This window comes from Zingiber officinale, chromosome 8A, assembly GCF_018446385.1.
Source record: "Zingiber officinale cultivar Zhangliang chromosome 8A, Zo_v1.1, whole genome shotgun sequence".
In the NCBI taxonomy this organism is placed as follows: Eukaryota; Viridiplantae; Streptophyta; class Magnoliopsida; order Zingiberales; family Zingiberaceae; genus Zingiber; species Zingiber officinale.
Genome location: NC_056000.1, coordinates 37823445 through 37850293, shown reverse-complemented (window position 1 = coordinate 37850293; position 26849 = coordinate 37823445). Strand labels below are relative to the sequence as shown.

The 26849-nt window shown below is 37.2% G+C and overlaps 3 protein-coding genes across 4 annotated transcripts; 2 read left to right on the top strand and 1 right to left on the bottom strand.

The window, feature by feature from the left end:
* The first annotated feature begins 12203 nt into the window (after nucleotides 1-12203).
* On the top strand, nucleotides 12204-13262 carry LOC122010695. Its single transcript, XM_042567198.1, has one exon. The coding sequence runs from the start codon at nucleotides 12204-12206 to the stop codon at nucleotides 13260-13262; it is 1059 nt and encodes a 352-aa protein (XP_042423132.1).
* A 3032-nt stretch (nucleotides 13263-16294) lies between these two features.
* LOC122008526 (far upstream element-binding protein 1-like) lies at nucleotides 16295-23506 on the top strand. Its single transcript, XM_042564278.1, has 8 exons — nucleotides 16295-16668; nucleotides 16777-16890; nucleotides 17216-17373; nucleotides 18469-18654; nucleotides 18776-18871; nucleotides 18942-19013; nucleotides 19122-19238; nucleotides 22141-23506. Exons 1-8 carry the CDS (start codon nucleotides 16404-16406, stop codon nucleotides 23230-23232), a joined length of 2100 nt encoding a protein of 699 aa, XP_042420212.1. The 5' UTR covers nucleotides 16295-16403; the 3' UTR covers nucleotides 23233-23506.
* Nucleotides 23507-23742: 236 nt separating this feature from the next.
* Nucleotides 23743-25387, bottom strand: LOC122011638 (auxin-responsive protein IAA25-like). 2 transcript variants are annotated; one of them, XM_042568016.1, is made up of 5 exons: nucleotides 24883-25387; nucleotides 24355-24644; nucleotides 24141-24255; nucleotides 23992-24056; nucleotides 23743-23922 (listed from the first exon to the last, which is right to left on the bottom strand). In XM_042568016.1, exons 1-5 carry the CDS (start codon nucleotides 25254-25256, stop codon nucleotides 23900-23902), a joined length of 867 nt encoding a protein of 288 aa, XP_042423950.1. In that variant the 5' UTR covers nucleotides 25257-25387; the 3' UTR covers nucleotides 23743-23899. The 2 variants fall into 2 exon arrangements, with proteins under 2 accessions (XP_042423950.1, XP_042423949.1); XM_042568015.1 differs by having other exon boundaries at nucleotides 23743-24056.
* Nucleotides 25388-26849: the final 1462 nt, after the last annotated feature.

Here is a 26849-nt window from a genome sequence, read left to right as displayed (position 1 = left end):
GAGCTCGTTTAATAAGGCTCGTTAAGATAAACAAACCAAGTTCAAGCTTCACAATATTCAGCTCGTTAGCTCGTGAATATGTTCGTTAAGCTCATAAATCAACTTTTAAATAAAAAAAATAATAGTTTTGATATTGAATTTATAGATTTTACACTTTACTTATGAAAAACATAGACAAATATATTAAATTTATTTATTAGAATAAAATTATAAATTTTAACAAGAATATTATATTTTTTAAAAAAATATATAATTTAGTTTTTAATGAATATTTAAATTTATAATTTATATTTATTAAGCTCGTTTAGACTCGATAAAAGTTCGAATAAGCTCGTGAGCCATGAATATATTTGTTAAATAAAGCTCGAGCTCGGCTCGATTATAAACGAGTCAAACTCAAATATCCAAGAGTTCGGCTCGGCTCGATTACACCCCTATCTCCGGCGCACTTGAACTGCTGACGTGACCACACCTCATCAAAACTTCATACACGAAGTTTTATCCACCTCTGGGCGCCTGGACCCCCTCTGATCGGGGCGCCTGGACCCTAACATGTACTGACCAATCAGAGTGCGCCACTTGATCCTAACGCTTATTGGGTTCGGCCCATTCTGGGCGCCTAGAGCAACTCTGGGTGCACGGATCTCCAGGTGCCTGGAAGCAATTCGAGCACCTGGAACCAAGTTTTCTAGCTTTTTTCCTGCATTAAAGTGTTAGTAAAAATACCCTACAACATAGAGTTTGCACAATATAAAATAAACAGAATGATTATTAATTAGATCATGTCTTCCCAAGAGAAGGATTTAGTCATGGTCTCAGCTTAAATTTTCAAAATGGTTCTAAGCTGAACCGGCGCCTAAAGCCCTGACTGGGACTCGCTCTCACTAGAACTCTCTCCTCCGGTGCTTACCTCACTTACCATTTCATACCTACTTGAACTTTTCAGCCCACCAGGTCTTCCTGCCATATGGCCATCTAGACTTCAGCAATTGTCAAGTGTTGCAGATTCAACTGAACTTCTTGTCAAATATCAGATTATTTCTTGACTTATTTGGACTTCGCACCAGTTATCAAGTCCTCTAGACCTAATTGGGCTTCAGCCTGATATCAAGTCCCTATCTTTTAGTCTTGCACACTTGGCAGAAAGGTTAGACAATAACACATTTAACTTTAACATATTTATCATACATCAAAACCTGATTATTAGTGCAACCTGCACTAACATTTAGCTCCTTCCCCATTTCCTTGGTAAGAAAAATACTGTTGGAAATAATGAAATTGTCTGAAATAAATTAAAAAATTAGTGGAAAAGTTAAAAAATTACCATTACGTGTATGCTCATCAATATTGATAGAGCCTCCTGTATATGTCGCAAACGAGTCTCCAAAATTATAAGCTTGATTTGTTCTATTTTGTTAAATCTTTTGTTTGCTCTCCTTGATTGCCCAAAAATTGGAGATCCTGGTTCAATTTTCATCAGTGATGTAAGGTGATTTTTTTCCTAGTCTTTGCATAATTAAGTACATGCAATGTGATCACCACATTTTTTTTATTTCCATCTATTCACTCAGTTCCCAATTGAATGCCCGCTAAAATGGGAAGAAAAATAATTCATTATATATTTACTTTAATTTTATATTTAAACTATACCTTAAACTCGTTCTATCATAGCTCTTCTATGGGTGCTGAAGTGCTTGTATACATCATTGAAGCCCTTCCTCAATGGTTATTTACTATTCTAGATGGAGTGCTTGTATAATAAATAAGCAACTTTTGTATTTATTATTAAATTTGTATAATTTTATACCAAATTATTTGTGTATGTAGGAATGTGACCAGGGTCGGACCTTTCACGAGGCGAGAGAGGCGACCGTCTCAGGCCCGACCCAGGAAGGGGCCCATTATTTTTTTATTCTATAAAAAACACGAATGGTAAAAGATTAATTCGCTAAATCCTTTTCTTTTTTCTCCTGGCTCCGAGGCACGCCGCACGCACCCGACTGCGACAGAAACCTTTGAGGCGCCCGTCCGGGGCAATCTAAGGTTCGCATCGAGGATATTCTGCTCGGCGTCTCCGGCGGCGGGCGACCAAAGATCTTATCCGTCGAATGCTCTATAAGGATATCTCCAGAAGGTTCTTCGTCGAGCAAGTTCTGAGTTAGTATCATTCAAACTTCCATCCCTGATCCCTCTTCCTCTCGGTTCTTTGTTTTTTTTGAGATCAGTATTTTGCCGGCTGTCGAGATCAACTTTTCATGATTCATTGATTTGTTTGGTCAAGAACTCAAGATTTCTCAAGCTTTTGATTCTTTTAACCTAACTGTAGCTCACTAAATTTCATCAAAAAAACCAGAGTTTTGCCCCAATTTCTCAAATACAATCGTGTCTAATAAAGATTCTTTTTACCCAAGTTTTTTTTAGAAAAAAAACCTATAATTTCCCTCTCCGCTCTTACTTGTCTAATGATCTTCTAAAAAGTTAAGGTAAAGACTTGGTTTTTAGATCTCTCTAACGCATTTGCTAATCCCTTCTACAGGGCATCCCTAGAGAGATGAGAAGGCATTTTAAGCCTATGCACATAGGCATAACATTGCATCGCACCAACGCTGCTAACATCACACGATTTTTCTGTGGCGTCCAGTGTTCTTTCCAATTTCTTCTCCAATTTTCCGACATTCTTGAATCTTGATTCGTCAGCAGTGGGATTTGGACATTAGACGATTTGGTTAGATTTTATTTTTTGCATCATTTTCTGAATATTAAGTTTAAATGTTTAAATTTTAATCTTTCTTTAGACTTTCTCTGCTTTACTTTTGTATTGGATAATTGGATGATATTTCTTTTATTAGTTGACAAAAAAGGTTAGTTAGGTCATTGGATGGTATTTCTTTTCTCCAACGTTTTTTTATTAGTTCTTGATCTCTGCTTTACTTTTTGTGCTATCATTTTCATATAATTTTTTTTTTCTTCCTTTTATCAGTTCTAGTTTCAGGCTTATTAATTCATAATTGAACATGCAGTTAGCTTACTTTGATGATTTTCTAGAAAAGGTTAAACTCCTTTTCATTTTTGATGATTTTCCATGCTATGTTTTTTACTTTGTAGTTTGTATCTATCACCTATTAGAAAATCAGTTTGGTCATCGAATCTTTTGAACTTGCAATTAGCTTATATTAGTCTAATAGTATTTGTTGGTGCAATATCCCTCAGGTCAAGGTTGACCTGGGTAACCAAGCTGAGTCTTGGTTTGGGTTTAGATGTTTGACAATAAGATATTGATTGAAGAAGAGTCAAGTAGGTCAAGGTTGACTGGGAAGTCCTAACTGGGATGTTAGGCAAAATGAAAGTCCTGGTGAGTGAAGCCAGACAGAAGAAAAGTCCTGGTGAGTGAAGCCAGGCAGAAGGAAGTCCTAGTGAGTGAAGCTAGGCAGATGGAAATCCTGGTGAGTGAAGCCAGGTGAAAGTCCTAGTGAGTGAAGCTAGGCAGATGGAAATCCTGGTGAGTGAAGCCAGGTGAAAGTCCTAGTGAGTGAAGCTAGGCAGATGGAAAACCCTGGTGAGTGAAGCCAGGTGAAAGTCCTAGTGAGTGAAGCTAGGCAGATGGAAATCCTGGTGAGTGAAGCTAGGTGAAAGTCCTGGTGAGTGAAGCCAGGCAAGGGAAAATCCAGATGGATCAAGGATGATCGGACATCTGGTGTTGGGAAGTCCAAGTAGGTCAAAGGATTGACTGGATACTTGGCATGAAAGAAAAGTCCAAGTAGGTCAAAGGGATTGACCGGATACTTGGCACAGAGAAAAGTCCAAGTGGGTCAAAGGGATTGACCGGACACTTGGTAAGGGAGTCCTAGCAGGTCAAGGGAGTGACTAGATGCTAGGCATGACATACCAACAAGTCAAGGTTGACCGAATGTTGGTTAGGGATGTTTGGGACTTGGTTTTGGACAAAAACCAAGTGCTGGATCGATCCGTGGATCGATCCAGGCTCTGGATCGATCAGTGGATCGATCCAGACCTGTCCCAGCGAACAGAGAGCTTCTGGATCGATCCGTGGATCGATCCAGATGTCCCAATCGATCAGTGGATCGATTGGGACGCGGCTGCTTCGCGCGATAAGCGCTGGATCGATCCGTGGATCGATCCAGGCGCGTTTCCAGAGCACAGAGGCGCTCTGGATCGATCCGTGGATCGATCCAAAGCCTCCCCGATCGATTGGGAACATTCGAATCGATCGGGATCCAACCGTTGGCGTCGTTTATAGCTGCAGGCGTTCGATGGCTGCGGAATATCTACACCGATTCACTCCAGAGCTCTCGCCTACTCCTCCACAACGCTCTCAAAGATCAGGTCGCCAGTTCTTGAAGGATCTTGGAAGCTTTCCAAGTCAAGAGGCGGATCAAAGGCAAGAAGAGAAGCTAGGGTTAGGGTTTTCAGTACTCATTGTAAGCTTTGCGCTTGTATTTTGTTTCCCTTTCCTTTCTTCTTGTACTGAGAGTCTTGTAGGGCTTCTCCGCCCTCGGTAGTTACCGAAAAGGAGTGTTTTCATAGTGGAGGGTGCGTGCGTGGTGTGGATCCTTGGACTAGTCACCTCTTGTGAGGTGGATACCAAGTAAACCAACCGTGTTAGCGTTGTTGCATTTGTTTCTGTATTTTCCGCTGCATATTCTTGAAGAAACAAGCAACGCCAATCAACGCCGAGCACCGAGAGAACGCGACGAGCTATTCACCCCCCCCCCCCTCTAGCTACTTTTGGTCCTAACAAGTGGTATCAGAGCGAGGCCGCTCTTCACCGGAATCATCGCCGGAAGGGTCAAGCATAACAACAAAAGCTAGAGGGTGAAGAAGTTGGAGCAAATTCATCAAAGTCAAAGAAGTCAAGAAGCTCAACTTCAAGATGCAATTCCAAGATGGACTTGGATTTGATACAAGGGTGGCTCCACCATACACTTCTACGAGTTTCGATTCTTGGAAATCAAGAATCGAAAATTTTCTTATGATGGAGATAGAGCAATGGTTTGCTCTAATGGAAGGCTTCAAAGCTCCAACAAACTCCAAGGGCAAGCTTCTAAAGAAAAGCAGATGGAGTTCAGAGCAAATTCAAAGGGACGAGGCAAATGACAAAGTGACCAAGCTTCTGGTCAACTTATTGCCTAGCCACATCTTGGCTCGAGTTGGAGAATTCGAAGATGCCAAGGAGCTTTGGAGCAAATTGGCCAAGCTTCATGAAGAGATCCCCTCCACTGTACAAGATCATGAAGAATCCAGAGAGGGTGACTCTTTGGAGCAAGACCAAGAGGAGGACTCCGAGGTTGAGAGATACTCAACCTCCGAAGAAGAGGAAATCCAAGAAGCTTCATCCTCAAGGGAATGCAACGAAGGGAACAAGGAGGGAGCATACTCCTTGTTTCATATTCAAGATGATGAAGCCTCCACCTCCAGGATGGAGGGGGAGCAATCCTTGGTGACACCGGATCAAGAAGAAGAAGAAGCTTCTACATCCGGGTCAAGAGACGAAGAGGAGGAAGTAGATTCTACTTCCACAAGTCAAGAAAAATCAAATGGAGGAGAATCAAGGTCCGATCAAGAGGAAGCTTCTACCTCTGGATCAAAAGGAGAAGATGACACCCCTACAAGCAAAGGTATAAACATTTCAATTAATAAAAATCATATCATATGCTTTGAATGTAGGGAACATGGGCATTACAAAAATAAATGCCCTAAATTGGCCAAGAAGAAGGGCCAAGTGGCACAAAAGGGCAAGGTGAAGCCCAAGGAGACCATCCCCAATACAAAGAAGAGCAAGGAGCATATTATATGCTTCTCTTGCAATCAAAAGGGGCATTACCGAAGTCAATGCCCCAAGGGGAAGAAGATGGTCAAGGCTCAAGGAGGAAGCTCAATTCAAGGGGGAGCCTCCAAGGTAAAAAGAAAGGTAACTTTTATTGAGCCTACTCCTCTACATTATGGTAAAAAGCATGATAGTTCAAATTTATATCATTTTAATGCTATTTACCATGAAAATAGAAAGCATGATAGTGTTAAAGAAAAACATATAGCTTTTCATGCTAAAACTACTACACCTAAGGCTAGGATTGTAGGTAAAAATCTAGGCGAAAACTCTAAGGATTTTAGATACAAGCCTAGAAACAAAAATGCTCATGGGTCAAATACTAAGGACTTAGTGAGAGAAAATCAAGTCTTGAGGTCAAGACTTGATAAAATGGAAAAGACCCTAAAAAGGATGGAAAATATCCTATTAGGGCAAAATGAGCATAACCTAGGTTTAGGGGTACAAAAGCCATCCAATGGCCATAGAGGTTTGGGATACAAACCAAAGGCTAAGAAGGATGTGCCCTCTTACCATAGAGTTCCATATAGTTATGGAACAAACCCTAGGTCTAGTGGTCAAGCCAAGAATACTAGGGAAGTCATCCCTAAGAGTATTTTTGCAATAAATGTGACTAAGACTTCTAAGAAGTCTAAGAAAGTCACAAACAAGGTCACAAGGGAGGTTATCCCTAGAGTTGACCTAGAAAATGTGACCAAGGCTTCTAAGAGGCCCAACAAGGTCACTAGGAAGGTATCTAGGGAAGTTATCCCTAGTGAGTACCTAGAGCATCCAAGGAGCACCAATAGGTGTTGGGTTCCTAGGAGCATCTTCTCTACCCCATAGATGGGTTAGAGAGTGTCAACTCCGATTAGAAGGGTGGTTAACCCAACTTTGAGGAAATTGACACTCAAGGAGCATTTTCAAGGTTTTTGTTAACCTTTGAAAATGAAATGGAATTATTGATTACTCCTTGAAAGAGTAAAATGTGTCTAATGGTGGAAGAATTGTTTTTAATTTTAAATGGCACATATTGAAAAATTAATAAGAACTATCAAGTTGGGTTTTTGGTATGTTCTTAGGCAATTTAAGGTAATCCGGGCCCTAAATTTAAAAGTGATTACTCTTGAGGAAAAATGGAATATGCCAACATTTGAGGATAAGCTTAATTTCAATTGGCATAAATTAATCAAGAGAATTAGAAATGCCCATTTAGGTTTTGGCACTCTCTTGAAGCACTTTGGGCAATCTAGGGTTTAAGTTTTAGGATTAGCTAAGATTAACGATACTTAGATAGTTAATCTAGGTATATTTTATTTATGCTAAACCTTGCCATGATTGTTTGCTCATAATATGCCATGACATCATATTTTATCTTATTTGTATTTTGCATTCATGACTTATCATGAAAAATACAAAAATACCATGTCATGCCATACATACATCATGTAGTTATAGGAATCTTTCTTTTGAAAGCTATTTTATTTTGATGTATGTCATAACATTATCATGCATTATGTTTATTTCCTTTAAAATTAAGGACATATGGCATTAGTTAAACAAGTGGCATTTGTTTACAACAAGTGGAATAAACAAGTGACATCCTTTGTGGATGTCTACCTCTCAAAATGCCTAGATAGATATGCATGATCCCTAGAATAGGGCAAAACCAAAATCTTACATCTCACAAAGACTTATAAGATGACTTGTATGTGTTTCAGTGCACATTAGATACAAGTGAGATGTTAGGATGATGAACAAAACTCAAGATGTTGATTTAGTGCATTCTTTTGAGTTTTAAGTTCATCAAAACACATAGTTATGTGTTTTCCCATCATTGGGAAAGCTAATGTACAAGTCATGTGCATTATACCCAAGGAACATGATGGGATATTGGTTTTGAAAATGTTTTTAAAATGTTTTTGGAAAACCTTGGTGAAGGCTATCTTTTGATAGTAATCACCATTGAATAGTTAGACACAAACTTGAAGAAAAACACTAAAGTTTTTGCAAGCTTTCAAGTTTGTGTCAATCTTTGAAAATATGATGTATTTTCATAGAAAACTATTTTTCCATGATTAAGTATGCCCTAAATAATGTCTACACGAAATTTCATAATTTTTGGATTTTTGTAGAATTTTCTAGGGGTTTCTGAAGTTGACTGAAATGGAATTTCAGCAACTATCAGAGCTCCGATCGATCCATGGATCGATTGGAGTTCCATGAATCGATCCATGGATCGATTCAAACGGCAATTTCCGCGAGCAGAAGCTCGCTGGATCGATCCAGGGAGTCTGAATCGATCCGTGGATCGATTCAGAAAGGTTCAATCGATTGGAACCCAACTCCAATCGATCCATGTTGCTGATTTTGGCTGGGAAGGCCTGATTTCAGCATCTTTGAACCTCTTTGAGTCTAGGTAACCATTTCAAACCCCTTAAATACATTTGTATACATACAAAGGGTGTTTTCATGTTGAAAACAAGGATGGATTGGTTAACGAAGACTAAGTAGAAGTTTAGGTTGAGGTTGTTTCAAATTTTGAATATTTGAACCTCAAAACTTCTAAATTTGGGTTTCCTAATATTTTAGGAATTCCAAGTCATTGTTGGTGCAATGACAGAAGTTACCACCATGTCTTTAGGGGGAGGGACTCTTTAAAGACATGAAAATTATTTTTCATGAACCTTGGAAGGTGGTTAACCTTCTGTTGTGAACTTGCTCAAGGTTGAGCATTTAAACTTGAAATGGGGAGAAATGGGGAGTGGATATCCTCATTATTTCAAGTGGACACTCAAGTGGTAGATAATGCTCAAGGTTGGGTAGTTGTCTACATTGAGGGAGAAGTTAAGGATAAATGAAGGGTATGGGACCTTCATTATCGTGTTGATCACAACGAGTGATGTTGTGAACAACGATGAGCAACTCTTCGAGGGGAGAGTCTTCAACAAATGGATTTGTTGAAGTGTGCCCAGAATTGGAGCATAGGTTGATGTGTGTCCAACGATGGGTTGATGTGTGCCAATAAGGGGAGAATGTATGGTTAAGCTTAGTCCTTCATTACCTATGGGAAGGTCATAGGGGGAGAATGAAAGGACTCATGAAAGGGAGTAAGTTAGGCTTTCATTACCTAGAGGGAGTTTGCCCTCTTAGGGGGAGAATGAAGAGCTTAATTTATGCTTTCATTACCTAGTGGCATGAAGAAGGAGGCTATGGGATTATTCTAACTTACATATGGAATTGTAAGTGTTATTGTGGTATTGTCAAACATCAAAAAGGGGGAGATTGTTGGTGCAATATCCCTCAGGTCAAGGTTGACCTGGGTAACCAAGCTGAGTCTTGGTTTGAGTTTAGATGTTTGACAATAAGATATTGATTGAAGAAGAGTCAAGTAGGTCAAGGTTGACTGGATACTTGACTGGGAAGTCCTAACTGGGATGTTAGGCAAAATGAAAGTCCTGGAGAGTGAAGCCAGGCAGAAGGAAATCCTGGTGAGTGAAGCCAGGTGAAAGTCCTAGTGAGTGAAGCTAGGCAGATGGAAATCCTGGTGAGTGAAGCCAGGTGAAAGTCCTAGTGAGTGAAGCTAGGCAGATGGAAATCCTGGTGAGTGAAGCCAGGTGAAAGTCCTAGTGAGTGAAGCTAGGCAGATGGAAAACCCTGGTGAGTGAAGCCAGGTGAAAGTCCTAGTGAGTGAAGCTAGGCAGATGAAAACCCTAGTGAGTGAAGCTAGGTGAAAGTCCTGGTGAGTGAAGCCAGGCAAGGGAAAATCCAGATGGATCAAGGATGATCGGACATCTGGTGCTGGGAAGTCCAAGTAGGTCAAAGGATTGACTGGATACTTGGCATGAAAGAAAAGTCCAAGTAGGTCAAAGGGATTGACCGGATACTTGGCACAGAGAAAAGTCCAAGTGGGTCAAAGGGATTGACCGGACACTTGGTAAGGGAGTCCTAGCAGGTCAAGGGAGTGACTAGATGCTAGGCATGACATACCAACAGGTCAAGGTTGACCGAATGTTGGTTAGGGATGTTTGGGACTTGGTTTTGGACAAAAACCAAGTGCTGGATCGATCCGTGGATCGATCCAGGCTCTGGATCGATCAGTGGATCGATCCAGACCTGTCCCAGCTTCTGGATCGATCCGTGGATCGATCCAGATGTCCCAATCGATCAGTGGATCGATTGGGACGCGGCTGCTTCGCGCGATAAGCGCTGGATCGATCCGTGGATCGATCCAGGCGCGTTTCCAGAGCACAGAGGCGCTCTGGATCGATCCGTGGATCGATCCAAAGCCTCCTCGATCGATTGGGAACATTCGAATCGATCGGGATCCGACCGTTGGCGTCGTTTATAGCTGCAGGCGTTCGATGGCTGCGGAATATCTACACCGATTCACTCCAGAGCTCTCGCCTACTCCTCCACAGCGCTCTCAAAGATCAGGTCGCCAGTTCTTTAAGGATCTTGGAAGCTTTCCAAGTCAAGAGGCGGATCAAAGGCAAGAAGAGAAGCTAGGGTTAGGGTTTTCAGTACTCATTGTAAGCTTTGCGCTTGTATTTTGTTTCCCTTTCCTTTCTTCTTGTACTGAGAGTCTTGTAGGGCTTCTCCGCCCTCGGTAGTTACCGAAAAGGAGTGTTTTCATAGTGGAGGGTGCGTGCGTGGTGTGGATCCTTGGACTAGTCACCTCTTGTGAGGTGGATACCAAGTAAACCAACCGTGTTAGCGTTGTTGCATTTGTTTCTGTATTTTCCGCTGCATATTCTTGAAGAAACAAGCAACGCCAATCAACGCCGAGCACCGAGAGAACGCGACGAGCTATTCACCCCCCCCCCCCCCTCTAGCTACTTTTGGTCCTAACAGTATTCTTATATACATTGTTGGTTAATTGTAGCTGCCTCTTCTGATTAAATGTTGTTTGGATTAATCAATTTTTTATCAGAAAACTATCCAAAAAAATCTAACATAATATATTGTTACTCTTGAATGTAAGCACGAATTATTGAGTTAATATCCAATTTTAATACCTTGCAGGTATAATAAAAGAATATTGGAAATGCCTCCTAAATATATGTCTAGAGCTCAAAAGAGAAAAATGAAACAAAGGGACAAGGCATTAATTCAAAGTCAAGCCGGTGATATTAACAAATATTTTATTAGAAGTAGCAGAATAGAAAGAGAGGAATTAGGGGATAATTTGGTGATTGAAGAACAAAGTCAAATGAAAATGAGGAATTAGTTGAGGCTGCCAATTTGATCGAGTCGAATGAAAACTTAGAAGAAGACTCTCAACATGAAAAATTAGATTCAACTCTGAATTTGCAGGATCCTGAAAATTGGAATAACTTCAGTCAAAAATTGAGAGATTACTTAATAGAAATGGGTCCAAAAAGAGTGAATGATTTTTTGTTTCCTAAGGATAATAACAATAGACATTTTGATTCATCGCATTATACACAGGTAATGACAAATGGACAAACAATAGATAGAAGATGACTTGTATATTCTATTTCATTGGATAAAATATTTTGCTTTTGTTGCAAGTTGAAGACTAAACAAATGATGAGTAGAATGGGGAATTTGGATAATGATAGATATAAAGACCGACGTAATATACATAGAAGTCTTAAACAACATGAAGCTAGTAGAGATCATATGGATTACATGATTGCTTGGGTTGAATCAGAAAAGAGGCTTAAAAAAATTAAACAATTGATTACAGTATGCAACTTCAAATCAACAAAGAAAGACAACATTGGAGGCAAGTGTCAACAAGAATAATCTCCATTGTGAAAACACTTGCTAAAGATACTTTGGCCTTTCAAGGGGATGATGAGAAACTTTATGTCGAGAATAATGGACTATTTTTGCAAATGAGAGAAATGGTTGTTGAGTTTGATCCAGTGATGGAAGAGCATGTTCGATGTCGTGAAGCAAGGGAATCTCAATATACATATTTTAGTCCCAAAATTCAGAATGAATTGATGAAACTTTAGCAAATGAAGTGAAAAGGTCAATCATTGCAAAAGTTAAACATGCAAAATATTTTTTAGTAATACTTGATTGTACTCCAGATGCAAGTCATCAAGAACAAATGTCTCTAGTGCTACGATGCTTGGATGATTCAACAGGCACACCAAAAGTAGAAGAATATTGGGTTGAGTTTTTGAAGGTGGATGACACATCAGGTCTTGGGTTATCAAGTGAACTTATGAATGCGTTAACTAGAGGTGGGCTTGACATTGATGACATAAGAGGATAGGGGTATGACAATGGATCTAACATGAGTGAAAGACACAAAGGTGTACAAAAAAGATTGTTTGAAATAAATCCTAGAATTTTTTATACAGCATGTGGTTATCATAGTCTTAATTTGACCTTAGTTGGTATGGTGGAATGCTATCCTAAAGCCAAGTCATTCTTTGGAGTGGTGCAACGCATCTACACATTGTTTTCTTCCTCTACAAAGAGATGGAAAATTTTTAAAGATAAGGTGTCTGGTTTGACTGTTAAGCCATTGTCACATACCCATTGGGAAAGTCATGCTAAAAGTGTGAAAGCCATAAAAGAGCAAATTGTACATATAAGAGATGCTTTACTTGATTTGGCAGAAGTTGCTGAAGATTCTAAAACAAAGAGTGATGTTGAGACCTTAGCCCTATATGATCTTGAGAGTTTTGAGTTCTTGCTTGGAATAGTAATCTGGTATAACTTGTTACAAGCAATAAATACCGTGAGCAAGTTTATTCAATCTGAAGATATGGATATTGATATTGCGATCAATCTATTACAAGGGCTTGATCAATTTCTTGATAAGTTTAGAGAAGAAGGGTTTGCTAGTTCCATGAATGAAGCTAAACAAATGGCAAGTGAAATGGGGATTGAACCTAAATTTCGAGAAAAACACATCATTCGAAGAAAGAAACAATTTGATGAAAGTGGCAATAATAATGTGACACGATTAGGTGAAGAGTCTTTTAGAGTTGAATATTTTTTATTTATAATTGATCAAGCTCGATCTTCTCTTCAAGTTCTATTTGAACAATTTAAACAATATCAAGAGATTTTTGGGTTTTTATTGAATTTGGAAAAGTTAAAGAGTGAGCCTTTAACTAGCTTGATGAAGTCTTGTATGAAGCTTCAACAATTTTTGAGTCACGATGGACGTTCAGACATTAATGGTGATGAGTTGCGTTCAGAGTTGATGGTCGTGAGATGTTATTTAACAAATGAAAAAAGAGCACTTGATATGCTACAATGTCTAGCAAAACTAAATGTTTTATTCCCAAACACTTGCATTGCCTATAAGATTTTGTTAACCATACCAATAACAATTGCATCGGTAGAAAGAAGTTTCTCGAAGTTGAAGTTAATCAAGAATTATCTTCGATCAACAATGTCACAAGATAGACTGAATGAGCTAGCAAATAGCAATGTTATCGATTGAGAAAGAAATAGTCCGACAATTAGATTATGCAGATTTGATAAATATTTTTGTCTCTAAAACAACTAGACGAGTTCTGTTTATATAATTATTTAAAATATTTATTAACTTTTTTATTGATGTAATATATTATTTTTGGTTTATTTGTGTATTTTATGTATTTATTATTTGCAAACTGAACATTACAATTATTTATCAATAAAAGGGTCACTTTTTATTTTCGCTTCGGGCCTCGTCAAATACCGATACGGCTCTGAATGTGACTAGCCTGCCAACCTACTTGTATAAAGGTTTTTTTTAAGACCCATAAGAAGAAGGATGCCACATTTGTCGATACTAAATCGAATGTCATATACGTAAGATTATTTATTTATTATATTTAATTATTTCTATCTTATTAACTTTAGTAATTGTGATCAAATTGAAAAATATTCATATTATATTTTTCCAAACAGGAAATGATAAATAGAGTGACTCAGGCATCTCAGTCACCAGCAGAGGGGGGAGTCACAAGTCACAACCTCTATCCATCGTGGCACTAAATGAGATTCATTATGATGTTGTCGGTGGACGGACAAAAAAACTCCATCCTCTACGGCCTTGGCTCCCAGGCCAAAGCCACATTTGATCGTTTGAAGACTCTTAGGGATCGTGATGGTTCCTTTTCCTCTTCTTCTAAGATATAGTCTTTAAGACAGAAAAAATAAAGAATTGCGCATTGAAATTGCCTCAATGGATAAGAAGATGAAATAATGGATGGCTGCTGGATGCAGACGAGAGCTGATGAGGATCGGATGTGAGGATCATGATGCTTTTATGAACAAATTTCTAAACATTGTATTACCATATGTTTTAATAGTCTAGACTTCTAAACATTTTATTACTATATATTTTAATAGTCCAGACCTATTAACATTGATGATTGTTATTTACTTATTTCTTTTATCCAGTATTAAATTTGGTTATACATATGAACATTTTTATTTATACATAAATATGATATAAATCTATTGTATTTAAGATGTATTATTTTGATTATGGATTATTAATAGTATAGTTTTTTTTCTATTAAATTGTTTGTATGGATGTTGGATTATGTTCAAATATTGTTTGTTGTAAATAGTTGTGATTGTTTCTGCTATGGATTATAAAATATACTTGTATTGTGAAAATGTGTTTGATGTGTCGATTGTGCATTGTATAGATGAATGTAAAATATGTTTGTGTGGACTATGGATGTCATTGTTTTGTGATGATTTTATTTATATATAAAAATTATAACTAGGATAGGGCCTAATTCAGGTTTGCTGGATTGATTTTCTTTTTGAAATACCGACGGAATACCTATGTCCGTTAATAAATATCAAAAGATTTACTGACAAAATATCGTAGTCTGTCGATAAATCTTTTAATATTTACTAACGGAATCGGTATTCCGTCAATGATAATTGTTGGAATACTGTATTTTGTCGGTAATCCTTTTATAATTTATCAACGGAATCACCTATTCCGTTGGTGGTTATCGACAACCACTGACGCAATAGGTAATTTCGTTGGTAAGTCTTTTATAAAAATATCAATAGAATATATTATTTCATCGGTGATATTTGTTATAGAAATTATTTTTTCATCGAAAAATACCGACGGAGTTTATTTTCCGTCAGTAAGTATTTCTCAATGAATTATCTCCTGATAAAATATTTTTCATCATAATTCTACTACTAAACTCTTATACCAACAAAATTACCACGAAAATTTCCATCAATAAAACTATTTATTTTTTAATGAAAATGCCTTCAATTCAAATCATATCAATATTTTAAAATTCTATAACCGAAATTTTTAACATATAAAAAAACTAATACTAAATATTTATTTTAAATTTTAGTTTTTTAACCTTTATACTTTTTAAAAAGTAAAAGTAAAACATTTTTCTAAACAAATAAGTCCTTAAATGTGCACATGCCTCAAAGTTTATCATAGGAAACAAAAATAAAATTTGATCTCAAGGAAAAAAAAATGTCCCAGCTCAAATGTTGCCTAGGAGGCCATCTAATTTCATTACTCAATTAACCATCCTCCAATAAACCTTAATTTCACCCTACTCTCTCTCTAAGAATTTACATCGCTAGGCTTTTTAAATTTATTTAATAGGTAACATATGAGACCGAACTATTTATGGATTAGTGGAATTGTAATATCTAGATACTAAATATAAAAAATATATTTAAAAAATTTACATGGTTTAGCTTCTACACCTACATGCATTAGGAGAAATAAATTCCTAATCAATATATTTCCCTTTTGGAAGAAATTGGATAAAAATGATAGATTATTACCTCTTGCAATATTATAATAAATTTGTCACTTCTCTAATAAACTAGACTATCTCATTTATGATGAAAAGTCTTATATTCGTGTGATAGTCCTTTGAGTACAAATATACTCATTTCAAGTCCCGTCCAAGACATAGTCAAGATCCAGGACTAACGTCTCTTTTTTCAAGTATCTTCAAATATTATACATAAAATATTTCTATATAAAAATTATTTACTCACTTGGTTAACCTTGTATAAAATTGATCAATGTCAATTTAGAAAGGTCAAAATGAATATCTATTGAATGACTACTACACGATATTAATAGTCATTTTAAAACGATTTTAGATAAAATCATTGTCACATTTCAATCAAGTTTAAGTAATTAGACTAAGTTAGTAAATCTTTTATATATATATAATAGTGTACTATCTATAATATTTTTAAATAAGTTGAATCAATTTATTTTAGCATCATTAGTATTAAATATTATAACAATTACTGTATAGTTATTATAATAATGTAGAAATAAGAATATTTTTTGGAATAAATAATATATTAAGATGTAATTTTAATTTTTTTAAATAAAAGATGCCTTTTTAATAATTATAATAATTTTAAATTTTGTGTGATGGTGAAAAGCTCATCTTACTAGTGTGCTCCCAAGCCCATCAACCAGCCGGTCCAGCCCGCCGTACTATAAAAACGCAGAGAGCAGTTCCCCCTTCCAATCTGATCAAAAACCCTATTCGCTGTTCCTCTCCGTACCTTCTCCAGTTTGACCGTTTCGCTGCTCGATCTCCGCCTCTATTAGTCGTCTCTTACCATGGCGGATTCCGAAGTGCAGTTGGCTGTTGATCAGGCCGCCGCAGAAGAAGTCATGTCTTCGCCAGGAGTGAAAGTCGACGGATCCAGCGGCGCAGCCGACGAGACCGTAACTGTCGGCGAAAGCCACAAGCGGAAAATTGAGGATCCGGAGTTCCGTGACGTCGGTGAAGAGACGCCACTCAAGAAGCAAGAAGTCGCAACCGATTTCCCCGCCCTAGCTTCCGCCGACGACCCTAGATCGGGCGAGGGAGATATCCCCGAAGGTGTGTCGTTGGATGGCTCTGGATTCTGTTTTTTTGGATCTTTCGTAATTTGATTACTTAGCGTTTCTTCTTTTCGGGTTGTATCTCATTGGTACACTAATTGTGCAGCGGATGTCGTACAAACGGACGACACAGAAAATGACAACCATAAGGTAGAGGTGTCTGAGGCCGCTGAAGTGAAAACCGATAACCAGATGCAACGTGAAGATGCAGAAGTCAATGGTTCGTTTGCCTCTTTTCTTTTGGTAGTTTTTGAGTGACTTCTATGGCTGGTTGTTTGATATTTTAATGAAATGGTTCCATGAATCTATATTGGCCTGGATTTTTTTTTTTTAACTGTATACTTTCAAATAATGAAATCATGGATATATACACTACTAACATGGAGTGTGACGTGGATTGATAGATGAGTTAATGACATGGTTGCTTGTGGTTGTTTAGTCTCTTTCTACATTCTTCCATTTATTGGAGGGTGGATTTCCTTTGTTTGTTTTTAGCTTTGTTTGGTTTTAAGATAGATAATCAAACTGGTGGCACTTGTTAACAGATGCCGTTGCTTCTGACACTGGCAAAGAGTTACAAGAATTGGAAACTAAACCAGAAGAAAATGGTAAGGTTCTGCCTGAAGAAAATGTTGAGAGTGTCGATGCACCTTCAGCAGATGCAGTCATAACAACTCGTAAAATTGAAGTGCCTAACAATAAGGTACTTCCTTCCTAGTATTTTTTTGATATCTTCCCATAAATTGTGTTTTTTCAATTAATGTGTCCTGAATCTCAAATGTTTTCAATACATGTCTCTTAGTCTATTCTTGTGTATTTCAATTTGTGCAAGAGCTTCAATTTGCATGTTATGTCAATTTAGATAACATCATCTTATGTTTTGGAATGACCTAGCTTGTCATCTCATTTGTAATTTGAATGGATGGTTAGGTTTGGGTGTGCAATATTCTTTGATAAGTGGAGATGGTTGATATCAGCGTTGTTATCACACCATGTTGCTTGTAAAAGGAAAAGTTAAATGAACAATAATGGATTCAAGGATAAACTAGAATGGAACAGCAGTGAGGCAATCCAAGGGCATTCATAAGAACAATGGAACATGTTGCTATCCTAAATAATCTAATAATTAATTTATCTACCTCCAACATTACAATAATGAATCTGAAAGAGAAAGCCATATTAACTTTATCCATATCACCATATGTTGGCTAATTTTAGTTAGATTCAAATATGGCATCATTGTCTGTCAAGCTGATTGCATTTGTGGCAGACATAGTGGAAAATAACCTCTTGTTTTCTATCTGTATTGGGCTGTGTGATGCCTGGCAGTAACTTTATTCATCTGTTGGTTATTTTTTTACTTATATTCAATATGAATTTGTGAAGATAAATTTTCTTTGCATAACATTATTACTGCCAAGCTGATTGCATTTTGTGGCAAACACAGAAAGTAACTGCTTTTTTTCTCTTTATCATGTGCCCATGTTAAACATTATGTTATGCATTCATAGATTGATTGGAATCTGATATGGAGTGGCATTATTTCCATTTTCTTTTGATTTATCTTAGCAATTTTTTATAGTCGACAGGTTGAATGTGCTACATAACATGGATGCTTGTCCAATTATAGCAGATTAGTGGTTTGCAAAGCAACATGTGTTCTTTTTTTTACTCCATAATAATATACTACATAACAATCATTTTCATCAAGTTGGAGATTTGGCATGGAAAAAGACATTGAGTTTTTCTAATTGTGCTCATTTGAGAATGAGATTTATTGATGAAACATCATATACAGGTTGGTGTTCTTATTGGGAAATCTGGTGAGACAATAAGATACCTGCAGTACAACTCAGGTGCTAAAATTCAGATAACAAGAGATGCTGAAGCTGATCCAAGCTCTAATTGTCGGCCAGTGGAACTAATTGGGTCTCTGGACAGCGTTAACAGGGCTGAGAAACTCGTAAAGGATGTCATTGCTGAGGTCTGTGTGGTGATTATTTGCAAATCCATCTTGGCTTATGTTCTATTATCATGATAAATTTAGCTATATGCCTAACTCTTGAATTGCTTCCTAATTGCATCCCACATCTTTTTCTTCTTAGGCTGAGGCTGGTGGTTCACCATCCCTTGTGGCCAGAGGTTTTGGTACTTTACAATCTGGTGGAGAACAGTTTGAAATTACAGTGCCAAATGAGAAGGTACGCGTAATCCATATGCATTTATTTTTAGATAACTTTTCTTGATTAGTTTGTGTTTTCCTTTGTATAGGTAGGTATAATCATAGGCAAGGGTGGTGAGACTATTAAAAATCTACAAACTAGATCTGGTGCTCGAATACAGGTAGTGATATTAAAATAAATCATTTCCCTTGAATTTAATAGTGGTTAATTTTAACACACTGATAATCAATTGCTTGGTTTGTTTCTACCTTATTACTTCTGCTGTTAGTTAATTCCACAACATCTACCTGAGGGTGATGCATCAAAGGAAAGAATTGTTCGTGTAACTGGAGACCAAAGACAAATTGAATCTGCCAAACAAATGATCAAGGAAGTAATGAATCAGGTCTGCTATGCAGTATTCTCTCCTTTTAGTTGATTTACTAGACTATTATACGCTAGTTATATTTCACCTGTATTAAATCTGCCAAAGAAATGATCAAGTAATGAATCAAATCTTCTATGCGTTATTCTCTCCTCTATCAGTTGATTTGCTAGACTATTATACATTTAGCTATATTGCACTTATATTTGGTGGGCTTCCCCTCTAAGTCGGGGATTGGTGATAGTGGTTATTTATTTTCTAAGATATTTCTTATGTTCCAGAGTATATATCCATTTGACTTCAATTGGAATAATTGTTGAGGATTTTACATAAATTCTTACTTTATTATCTTGGGAATCATTGTTTGTCTGGACTTGTATATCAGTAAGAAAATTATGAATTGCTAGAATATACTATAAGGAATTAATTCAGAACTGCAGTTCAATGAAACATATAATGGCCATCGAGTGCTTTAGGAAAATGTCTTAATCTTGCAAGTACCCTTCAGGTCTGCTGAATTGAAGCTCAAGCTCTTTTACCCTTATGTTTTTTTTTGTAGTTTTATGTTATGAATATTAGGCATGAGATCCATGCAAAGCCTTTTTCTTATAATAGCCCAGAAGTATTATCTTTCCCTTGGTTGTTACCTTTTGTAAGTAAATGCTATTCTATTTGATCATCTCTACCTCTTTAGAACGACTTCCCTTTTTCATGGAGATTGGAACTATACTCTAATTGAGAAATTTGAGAAATGAGAGTTTTTTGTCGAAAAGTCTTAACAGTTGCATGATCAATGTAAAGCCTGCTTGCTGCCAATTGCAATGGTTTAATTGTGCTGAAGATGCCAATTTGGAATTGGTTGGCTTTCATAATGCAGATTTCGCTATGCTTTTCAATTGAGGTCTACATTGCTCTCTTGGTGTAGAGAAAAAACTTCCATTTCTCACTGTCATCCACTGAAGAGAGATAAGTGGCTTTAATCTTTCCATTGAAGAAGCTTTATAGTTGGTAAGATTGCTTGGACTTGAGATCAAGTTTATATTGTAGAAGCATCATCGTAATGTTGGTGTTATTTAGTACCATGGATTCTCCCACATTTACCATGTACAAAGAAACATGAAAGTCTTCATAACTTATTAGTCATAAGTGGTAGAATGGTGGTCAATATGCAGAATATAAGTGTGTCCATTACACGAAAAAGTTGTAGAATCTTGTTCTCCTGGTCACATGAAACCCACATCTTGCTCCTTGAACATCAATATTGTCCAGTGACCATATTCAGATGATTTACTGGAATGTGCAATATGGTACACTAATTCTATTTAACTATTTTTGTGCATTAAGTCAGAGTTTATAGTTTTCTTTTTTAATGATAAATCCTATGCATAGTATGCCTTGCCATATGTTTTAGTTGTTATCAGTTGAGATTATTGAGGGCTATGGTACATTTTCCTTTTCATATGAAAATATAGTTTTGATTGGAAGTCACAGACAATGAGATCCTTTAGACAGAGTGTTATTCTGTCATTTTGTCTCCGAAGACTCTAAACTAAAGTTATGATCATTTTTTTTTTTACTTTTAATACTTGCTTTTGTGTAATTGTTAAACCTTCGAAGTGTCTTGTGTATTCTACAAAATCTAATAATCTTTTCAATCTCTCAAATTCCATGAGAGATTAAGCTATTGTATTACAGTGTGTTATATTTAATACAAAGTCAATCTTGTTTAAGGAATTAAGCTATTGTTTGCATAATCTTCCAAGTTGTTGACTTCATGAACCAAGTCTGATGGCCAGAGAGAACTTGAAATTTTACTAGTCTGGATTGACAGAAGTAGACTGCAAATTACACGGAATATTGTTTAACCTATTTTATTGAATCATTTTTAGCAGTTTTTTCGGAGCTGTATTTTCTACTCCACATTATGACTTGGCGAAGGTATTGTCTTGGTGTATTAGTTTGCTTATGCTCATTTATAATTCATGTGTGCCTATATATCGTGTATAGTACCATAAAAAACTGATTACTACACTCAACAATAGTTTACTAAGAAAGTGATAATGGATGTTCGCTGCAGAAAGGATAGCTAATTTACCTTGAAGAAATTTGTTTCTCATATTATTCTTAAGCTTATAGTTTCTCACAACCGTTTATGTTGTCAACAATAGCAATCCTTCTAGTGACAATTCAAGTAGTTTATAGCTTGCAACAGCTTCCATGTGTTCATGCCTTGGGTTGAGAGGAGTTATTTATCTCAATTCATACTTTTCCTCTATATCAGATTTATTTTGGCATTGATCTGTAATTTGATCCAAAATGAGTGAGTTATGCCTCTATCTTACTAATTGATTCAATTTTTACTGAGCATTAACAGAAATCACCACTAATTAGTTTAGATACTTTTTTATAGTTGCAGTATGGTTTGCCGAGCTATATCTGTGTTTTATTTTTGTGGTCAACTCCAATGTATCCACAAATAGATATTTCAGAGTGCTTGCTGCTTATGCTGTACCATCTTAGATGCTTGTATTTATTTGATTCTATGCATTTTGCAAGACTTTCTACCAACTTCAGTATGCTGGATGATGCAGTGCACAAAAATTGTTTATTTGTTAGATTAAATATTTGTTTAATCAATCTCTTCTTATTCATGAATTTTCAGTTGATTTATAATTGTGGAGAACTTTACTCTGACCATTATGTCTGCACCTTATTGCATTATCCTATATTATATTGATAGTGTTTAAGATTGATTCACTCTATTATATCTGCACTATACTGTCTGTAAACTCATTGTCCTAATGCCTACATTGTTGGTACTTCAGTAGCAATTTTTTTTTAATGCTGATACAAATTGGTGGTAATTGGGATTGCACCTTGTTTTTGTTAATATTTATATCTTAACTGAGTACGATGTCACCAGGCACCTAGACCATCACCTCTATCAGGTTACAACCAACAAAGTTATCGTCATCGCGGTTCAAATTCTCAGCCCCATTGGGGAGCTCGGGCAAATTCTCCAGCACAACCTGCAGGCTTTGAGTACCAGCAACAAGGTACATACCCACCACCACAGTCAGTTCAGTACCCTCAACCTTATGGTGGCTACTCGCAGCAGTTTGCTCCACAAGGTGGCTTTAGCAATAATGCTGGTTGGGACCAGAGATCATCAGCCTCTGCTCATAATGCTCCAAGTAGCGGATATGATTATCATGGCCACAGTGGTTTTCCTTCAAGAACACAAACACTGATGGCCAATCAGATGTCTGGGCCATCTCCTGCACCTATGAACTATGGGCAGTCTCAACCTCCAAATTATGGGCATTCTGCTCCCTATGGACATCCAACTCCTACACAACAAAACTATGGTCAAGGATATAATGACCCCCGATATGATACTCAAGCACCAGGTCAGCAATTTTATAACCAGCAGACTATGGGATCTCAATCAAATATCTATGGCCAAGGAACTGCTCCCCAGTCTGGTTACAGCCAACAACCATCATATAACAAGCAAGCTTATGGTGCACCTCAGGAGGGACCTACTTATGGCATGCCACCACGAGGAAACCAACTTGGAGATCCAACTTATCAGGGTCATGCGCCATCATATGGATCTGCTCCTCAGCAATATCCTTATGGATCCAATGCAGCTTCTCAATCAGTGCCTGCTTACAATCAGACTTATGGACCTGTATCTGGTGCTGTAGATGGGTATGCTCAGACAACATCGGCAACTTTTGGACAAGCACCGGGATACCCTCAACCAACAGCCTCACAACCTTCTGGTTATGGACAGTACCCCACACCCCAACCAGGTTACAGCGACCCTGCTGCAGGTAATACTAATTATGGGTATCATGGTGGTTCTGCAGAAGCAGCTTACAGCAGTAACGCCCCAGCTTCAGGTTATGGTGCTCCACCAGATGCAGGCAGCCAGCCAGGTTACGCTCAGCAGCCAGCAAATCCACCTGGGTATCAGTACGATTCTACTGCTCCATATGCTCATCACTGATGCAGTTATATAATACTGCTAATCTTTAGTTACCATATATATGATTTTAAACTTTTCAACATCTGTGCTGGGAAATGATTTCAGCTTTTTGGCATCTGTGCCAAGCGGCTCCAGGCTATTCCCTTGTTAACTATTGCTCAGAGTAGATCATTTTGTCTGTGCTAAATACTCAGTATGAAAACTATTGCCTTGGACATTAGCCTATCTTTTTTACAATGGCAGTTGGACTTTGTAACATGCCAAATATAGCTTATCAGGTTTGTGCCTTTTTCCACTTGTTTGTGAACAAATGTAGTTTACTTTGGTGTGTACTGAGGACAAGCGTTGCTTCTTCTCCCTATTCTGGGTAAACTTAATCTCCTTTGGTGTGTACTGAGGGCAAACGTTTCTACTCGTTGTCAACCTTGCAGTGTTTACTTTTTTTTTTTTACTCGTCTTTTCAAGTTTATTATAGATGATGTTTAGTAGTACTAATGATGCCTACAATAGATACACTTCATAGGTATATCCATTCTATATAATTTTATTTGATCAAGCAATTGAACAAGGAGCGCAGATAACTTTGAACATTGATTAACCAACGATACAAATTGATTTTCGACCATCAGTCTTCATCAAAACCTCTTTGCAAACTCCATATAGATCAGTACGATCATCAACAGTTGCTTCAAGTGGGTTCCTTTGGCTCTCCTGCAACAATTAGCATATGCAGTCATCCATACATTACTGTAACTGCAATCTTTAAAGTTCGATATACACCTGCATGAACTGCCTTGTTTGAATTTTGAACAATAAAAAGTTTTTTAACTGAAGTGATAAACAACCTGCAAAAACAAAAAAAACAAAATTCAAGCATGCATTACTTCATGTTATCTGTAAATGATTAAGCTATTTCAACATATGCATACTCCCAAGGGATATCACCAACAAGCATCTGATCCCCCTCATTATCCTCGTAGAGAAGAATGAAGTCATCACTGAAATCCTGTTCACTTTGCTCCTCTAACTTTTTTGAATAATTGACTGAAAACAAAAATGTTTTTGATTACTTACAGTGCATATACATAAGTCAGTTTATGTATGCACTTGAACTTCAAATGCTCATTAATCTCACATATTTACCAGAGAGGAAGTTATGAAACAATTTACTGAGGGCACGCAAAAGCGATCGATAGCCATCGTGAGCCTTAATGTTGACCTTTCGACCGACACTGTATCCTTCCATCTTCACTTTCACAAACACTGATTGAGCCTTGTCATTCATCTCCTTCAACTTCAGTCTTTTCGGGTCACTTTTGCTTTCTTTCATCTCATGATCAAACTTCCACAGGCTTAGAGTGTCTACATTGTTCTTTCGATGAGCTTTTACCGGCGGCCAACCGACAACCGGAAGCAACAATGATCCATCAACCCTATTATGTACACAATTTGAAAAATACACAATCATAATATTTGCATGCATGATCTCAAGAATTATTGATTGGGATATATCTAGGAAGAAGTTGACAATGATTACATGCATATTCATGTGGTGGCCGATTGCTCCAAAGAATCCTTCACTTAATTATATTTAAAACCCTACTAACAATTGCCTATTGTTAATCAACAATCTAAATTCCTCTTGTTAATGACATTAGTTAACTAGTATACCTTGGTAAGAGGGAAGACGACGACGAAGAGGGTGGAGAACTGGTCGTAGTGCGGTCGTGCTTTTGGTAGGCTAATTGCTCCAAGACTGCCTTGTGTTGGCGAGCGGCGAGGCTCCATGGATGAATGAATCCATTGTGGAGTAGTGTTTCAGGTAACGGGGCGATCGCCCATGTCTTGCAAGTAGCTTTGCTGCTGGTTGTAGTTGTGCCTGAAGCAGTAGTAGAACTAGTGATGCCTAGGCTGAGTTCGAGGCCATGGTTTGCCAATGAGAGATCGGCTTGAGAAGGGAGAAGTTCAAATTTTAAGCTTCCCTCCTCTTGCCTCGGAGGGTGATCAAGTTTGAATTGGATACTAGACTTCATGGTAGATCTCATTGCCAAGTTTTGGGAAGAGCTAAAGAAATGGCTATCTAGATATATATAAGATGTGAGGACTTCACTAGGGTTTACGATATATATTGACTTAAGAAAGATAGGAGGAGGGAGAGAGGCAAAGTTGGATATTGTTGGATGCACACAAGCATGAAGGGGGAATCCTATAAGTGGTCCTACATATATTAGACTAGTCGAAAAAGAAGCCTACATAAATTCTATGGAGGCCCCTCTATAGGATTCCCATTCCATAAGCACAAACTTTGTTGATTAAATTGATCAAATATTTGATTTGACCGGATATTCGTATTATTTTCCCTAAAAAACATCTGACACCACACCTACTAAAATTAACCAATAACCCCTGAACCTCATATATATAAATTTGTCTTTCTTGGGTAAAAATATGAAGATTTAGGTTTACTTGGGTGGAAAGGTAGAGAAAAAAAAGTATAGAGTATAAGAATATAATTCTACATTTTTGTATCGGAATAAAAAATCATTGCTTATCAAATTTTCTATCTAGCCAAGAAAAAAAATCAACAAAAGATAGAAATAAATTCACTATCTATTTTAAATAAGTAAAGTAATTCCCAATATAGCAGTAAAAGTAAATTCCTATTGAGATAGTATCTACGCAAGCAAAAGCACTTGCTATTTGTCGGTTATCATCACCTTCACCTTCCCTTTCCTCCCAAAAAAAGCTCTAAAATTAAGTTGGGTTAAGAACACAAGAAGAGTTCATCTTTTGCACTAATCATTGCTGCTACAGACCAAAACTTGCTCGGTCAAGAGGGTGAAGCGTGCTGGTACTTGTGTCTGCGCCACTTTTCCTCAAAACCAAAAAAGAACACACTTAGCACTGAAAACACTTTTTTTTCAGAAATGCTAATCTCTGAATCCTCGCCATTTTTAAGCGTTCTCAGATTGTTTCATGATGATGAATGGATGGATTACTGCAAGCTTGTTGATGACAATTAATGATTCACTCTCTCTCTCTTCTTTTTTTTATAAGAAGACACTGTTGCTGCATGTTGTTGTGCAGTGATGAACAGATCTTGGATGGTATCTGGTGTGTCTCTGCTTTGATTGTGGTGGTTAAGTTAGAATCATGAGATAAGCATGTGTGTGTGTGCTTGCTAATGATGCAGAGAATCCAACACTTGCAGTGGTTTAAATCTTGATTAAATTCTTATTCTCAAAAGCAGTCTGATTGTGTTAGTGTGTATGGTCCTTTTTGTTTATCTGTTTAAATAACCCACGTGAATGCTACCGACAAGCCTTTTCAGCTTCATTATGATGGATATCCTTCATGCACTGTTACAAATCTCCTACTTAGAAGATAGATTTTGGTGATTGATCAAACTATCACTTGATAGAATAAAAAAAGCAATACATGAATCTCTTGTCAATACGAGAATCTCGGAAAAGTGTGTATTATATGCAGTTTTATCTTGTAATCTATTTCCATGGACTGTTTATTTTTCATTTTGAGATGTTTGATTTGTAGTTTATGGAAAGTCTTTGGTTCTCCCACAGTGATTAACAATAAGGAAACCCTATGTCAACTCATGCTTAGAATGGAAATTGAGGAAA

Excerpts from the sequence above, each read along its gene's own strand:
- LOC122010695 (XM_042567198.1), top strand. The coding sequence starts at position 12,204 with ATGGTGGAATGCTATCCTAAAGCCAAGTCATTCTTTGGAGTGGTGCAA.
- LOC122008526 (XM_042564278.1), top strand. The coding sequence starts at position 16,404 with ATGGCGGATTCCGAAGTGCAGTTGGCTGTTGATCAGGCCGCCGCAGAA. Across the intron at positions 18,655-18,775 it reads TAAAGGATGTCATTGCTGAG|GCTGAGGCTGGTGGTTCACC; the intron begins GTCTGTGTGGTG and ends TTTTCTTCTTAG. Across the intron at positions 19,239-22,140 it reads TCAAGGAAGTAATGAATCAG|GCACCTAGACCATCACCTCT; the intron begins GTCTGCTATGCA and ends CGATGTCACCAG.
- LOC122011638 (XM_042568015.1), bottom strand. The coding sequence starts at position 25,256 with ATGAGATCTACCATGAAGTCTAGTATCCAATTCAAACTTGATCACCCT. Across the intron at positions 24,256-24,354 it reads GTTTCATAACTTCCTCTCTG|TCAATTATTCAAAAAAGTTA; the intron begins GTAAATATGTGA and ends TTTTGTTTTCAG. Across the intron at positions 24,057-24,140 it reads GTTGGTGATATCCCTTGGGA|GTTGTTTATCACTTCAGTTA; the intron begins GTATGCATATGT and ends TTGTTTTTGCAG.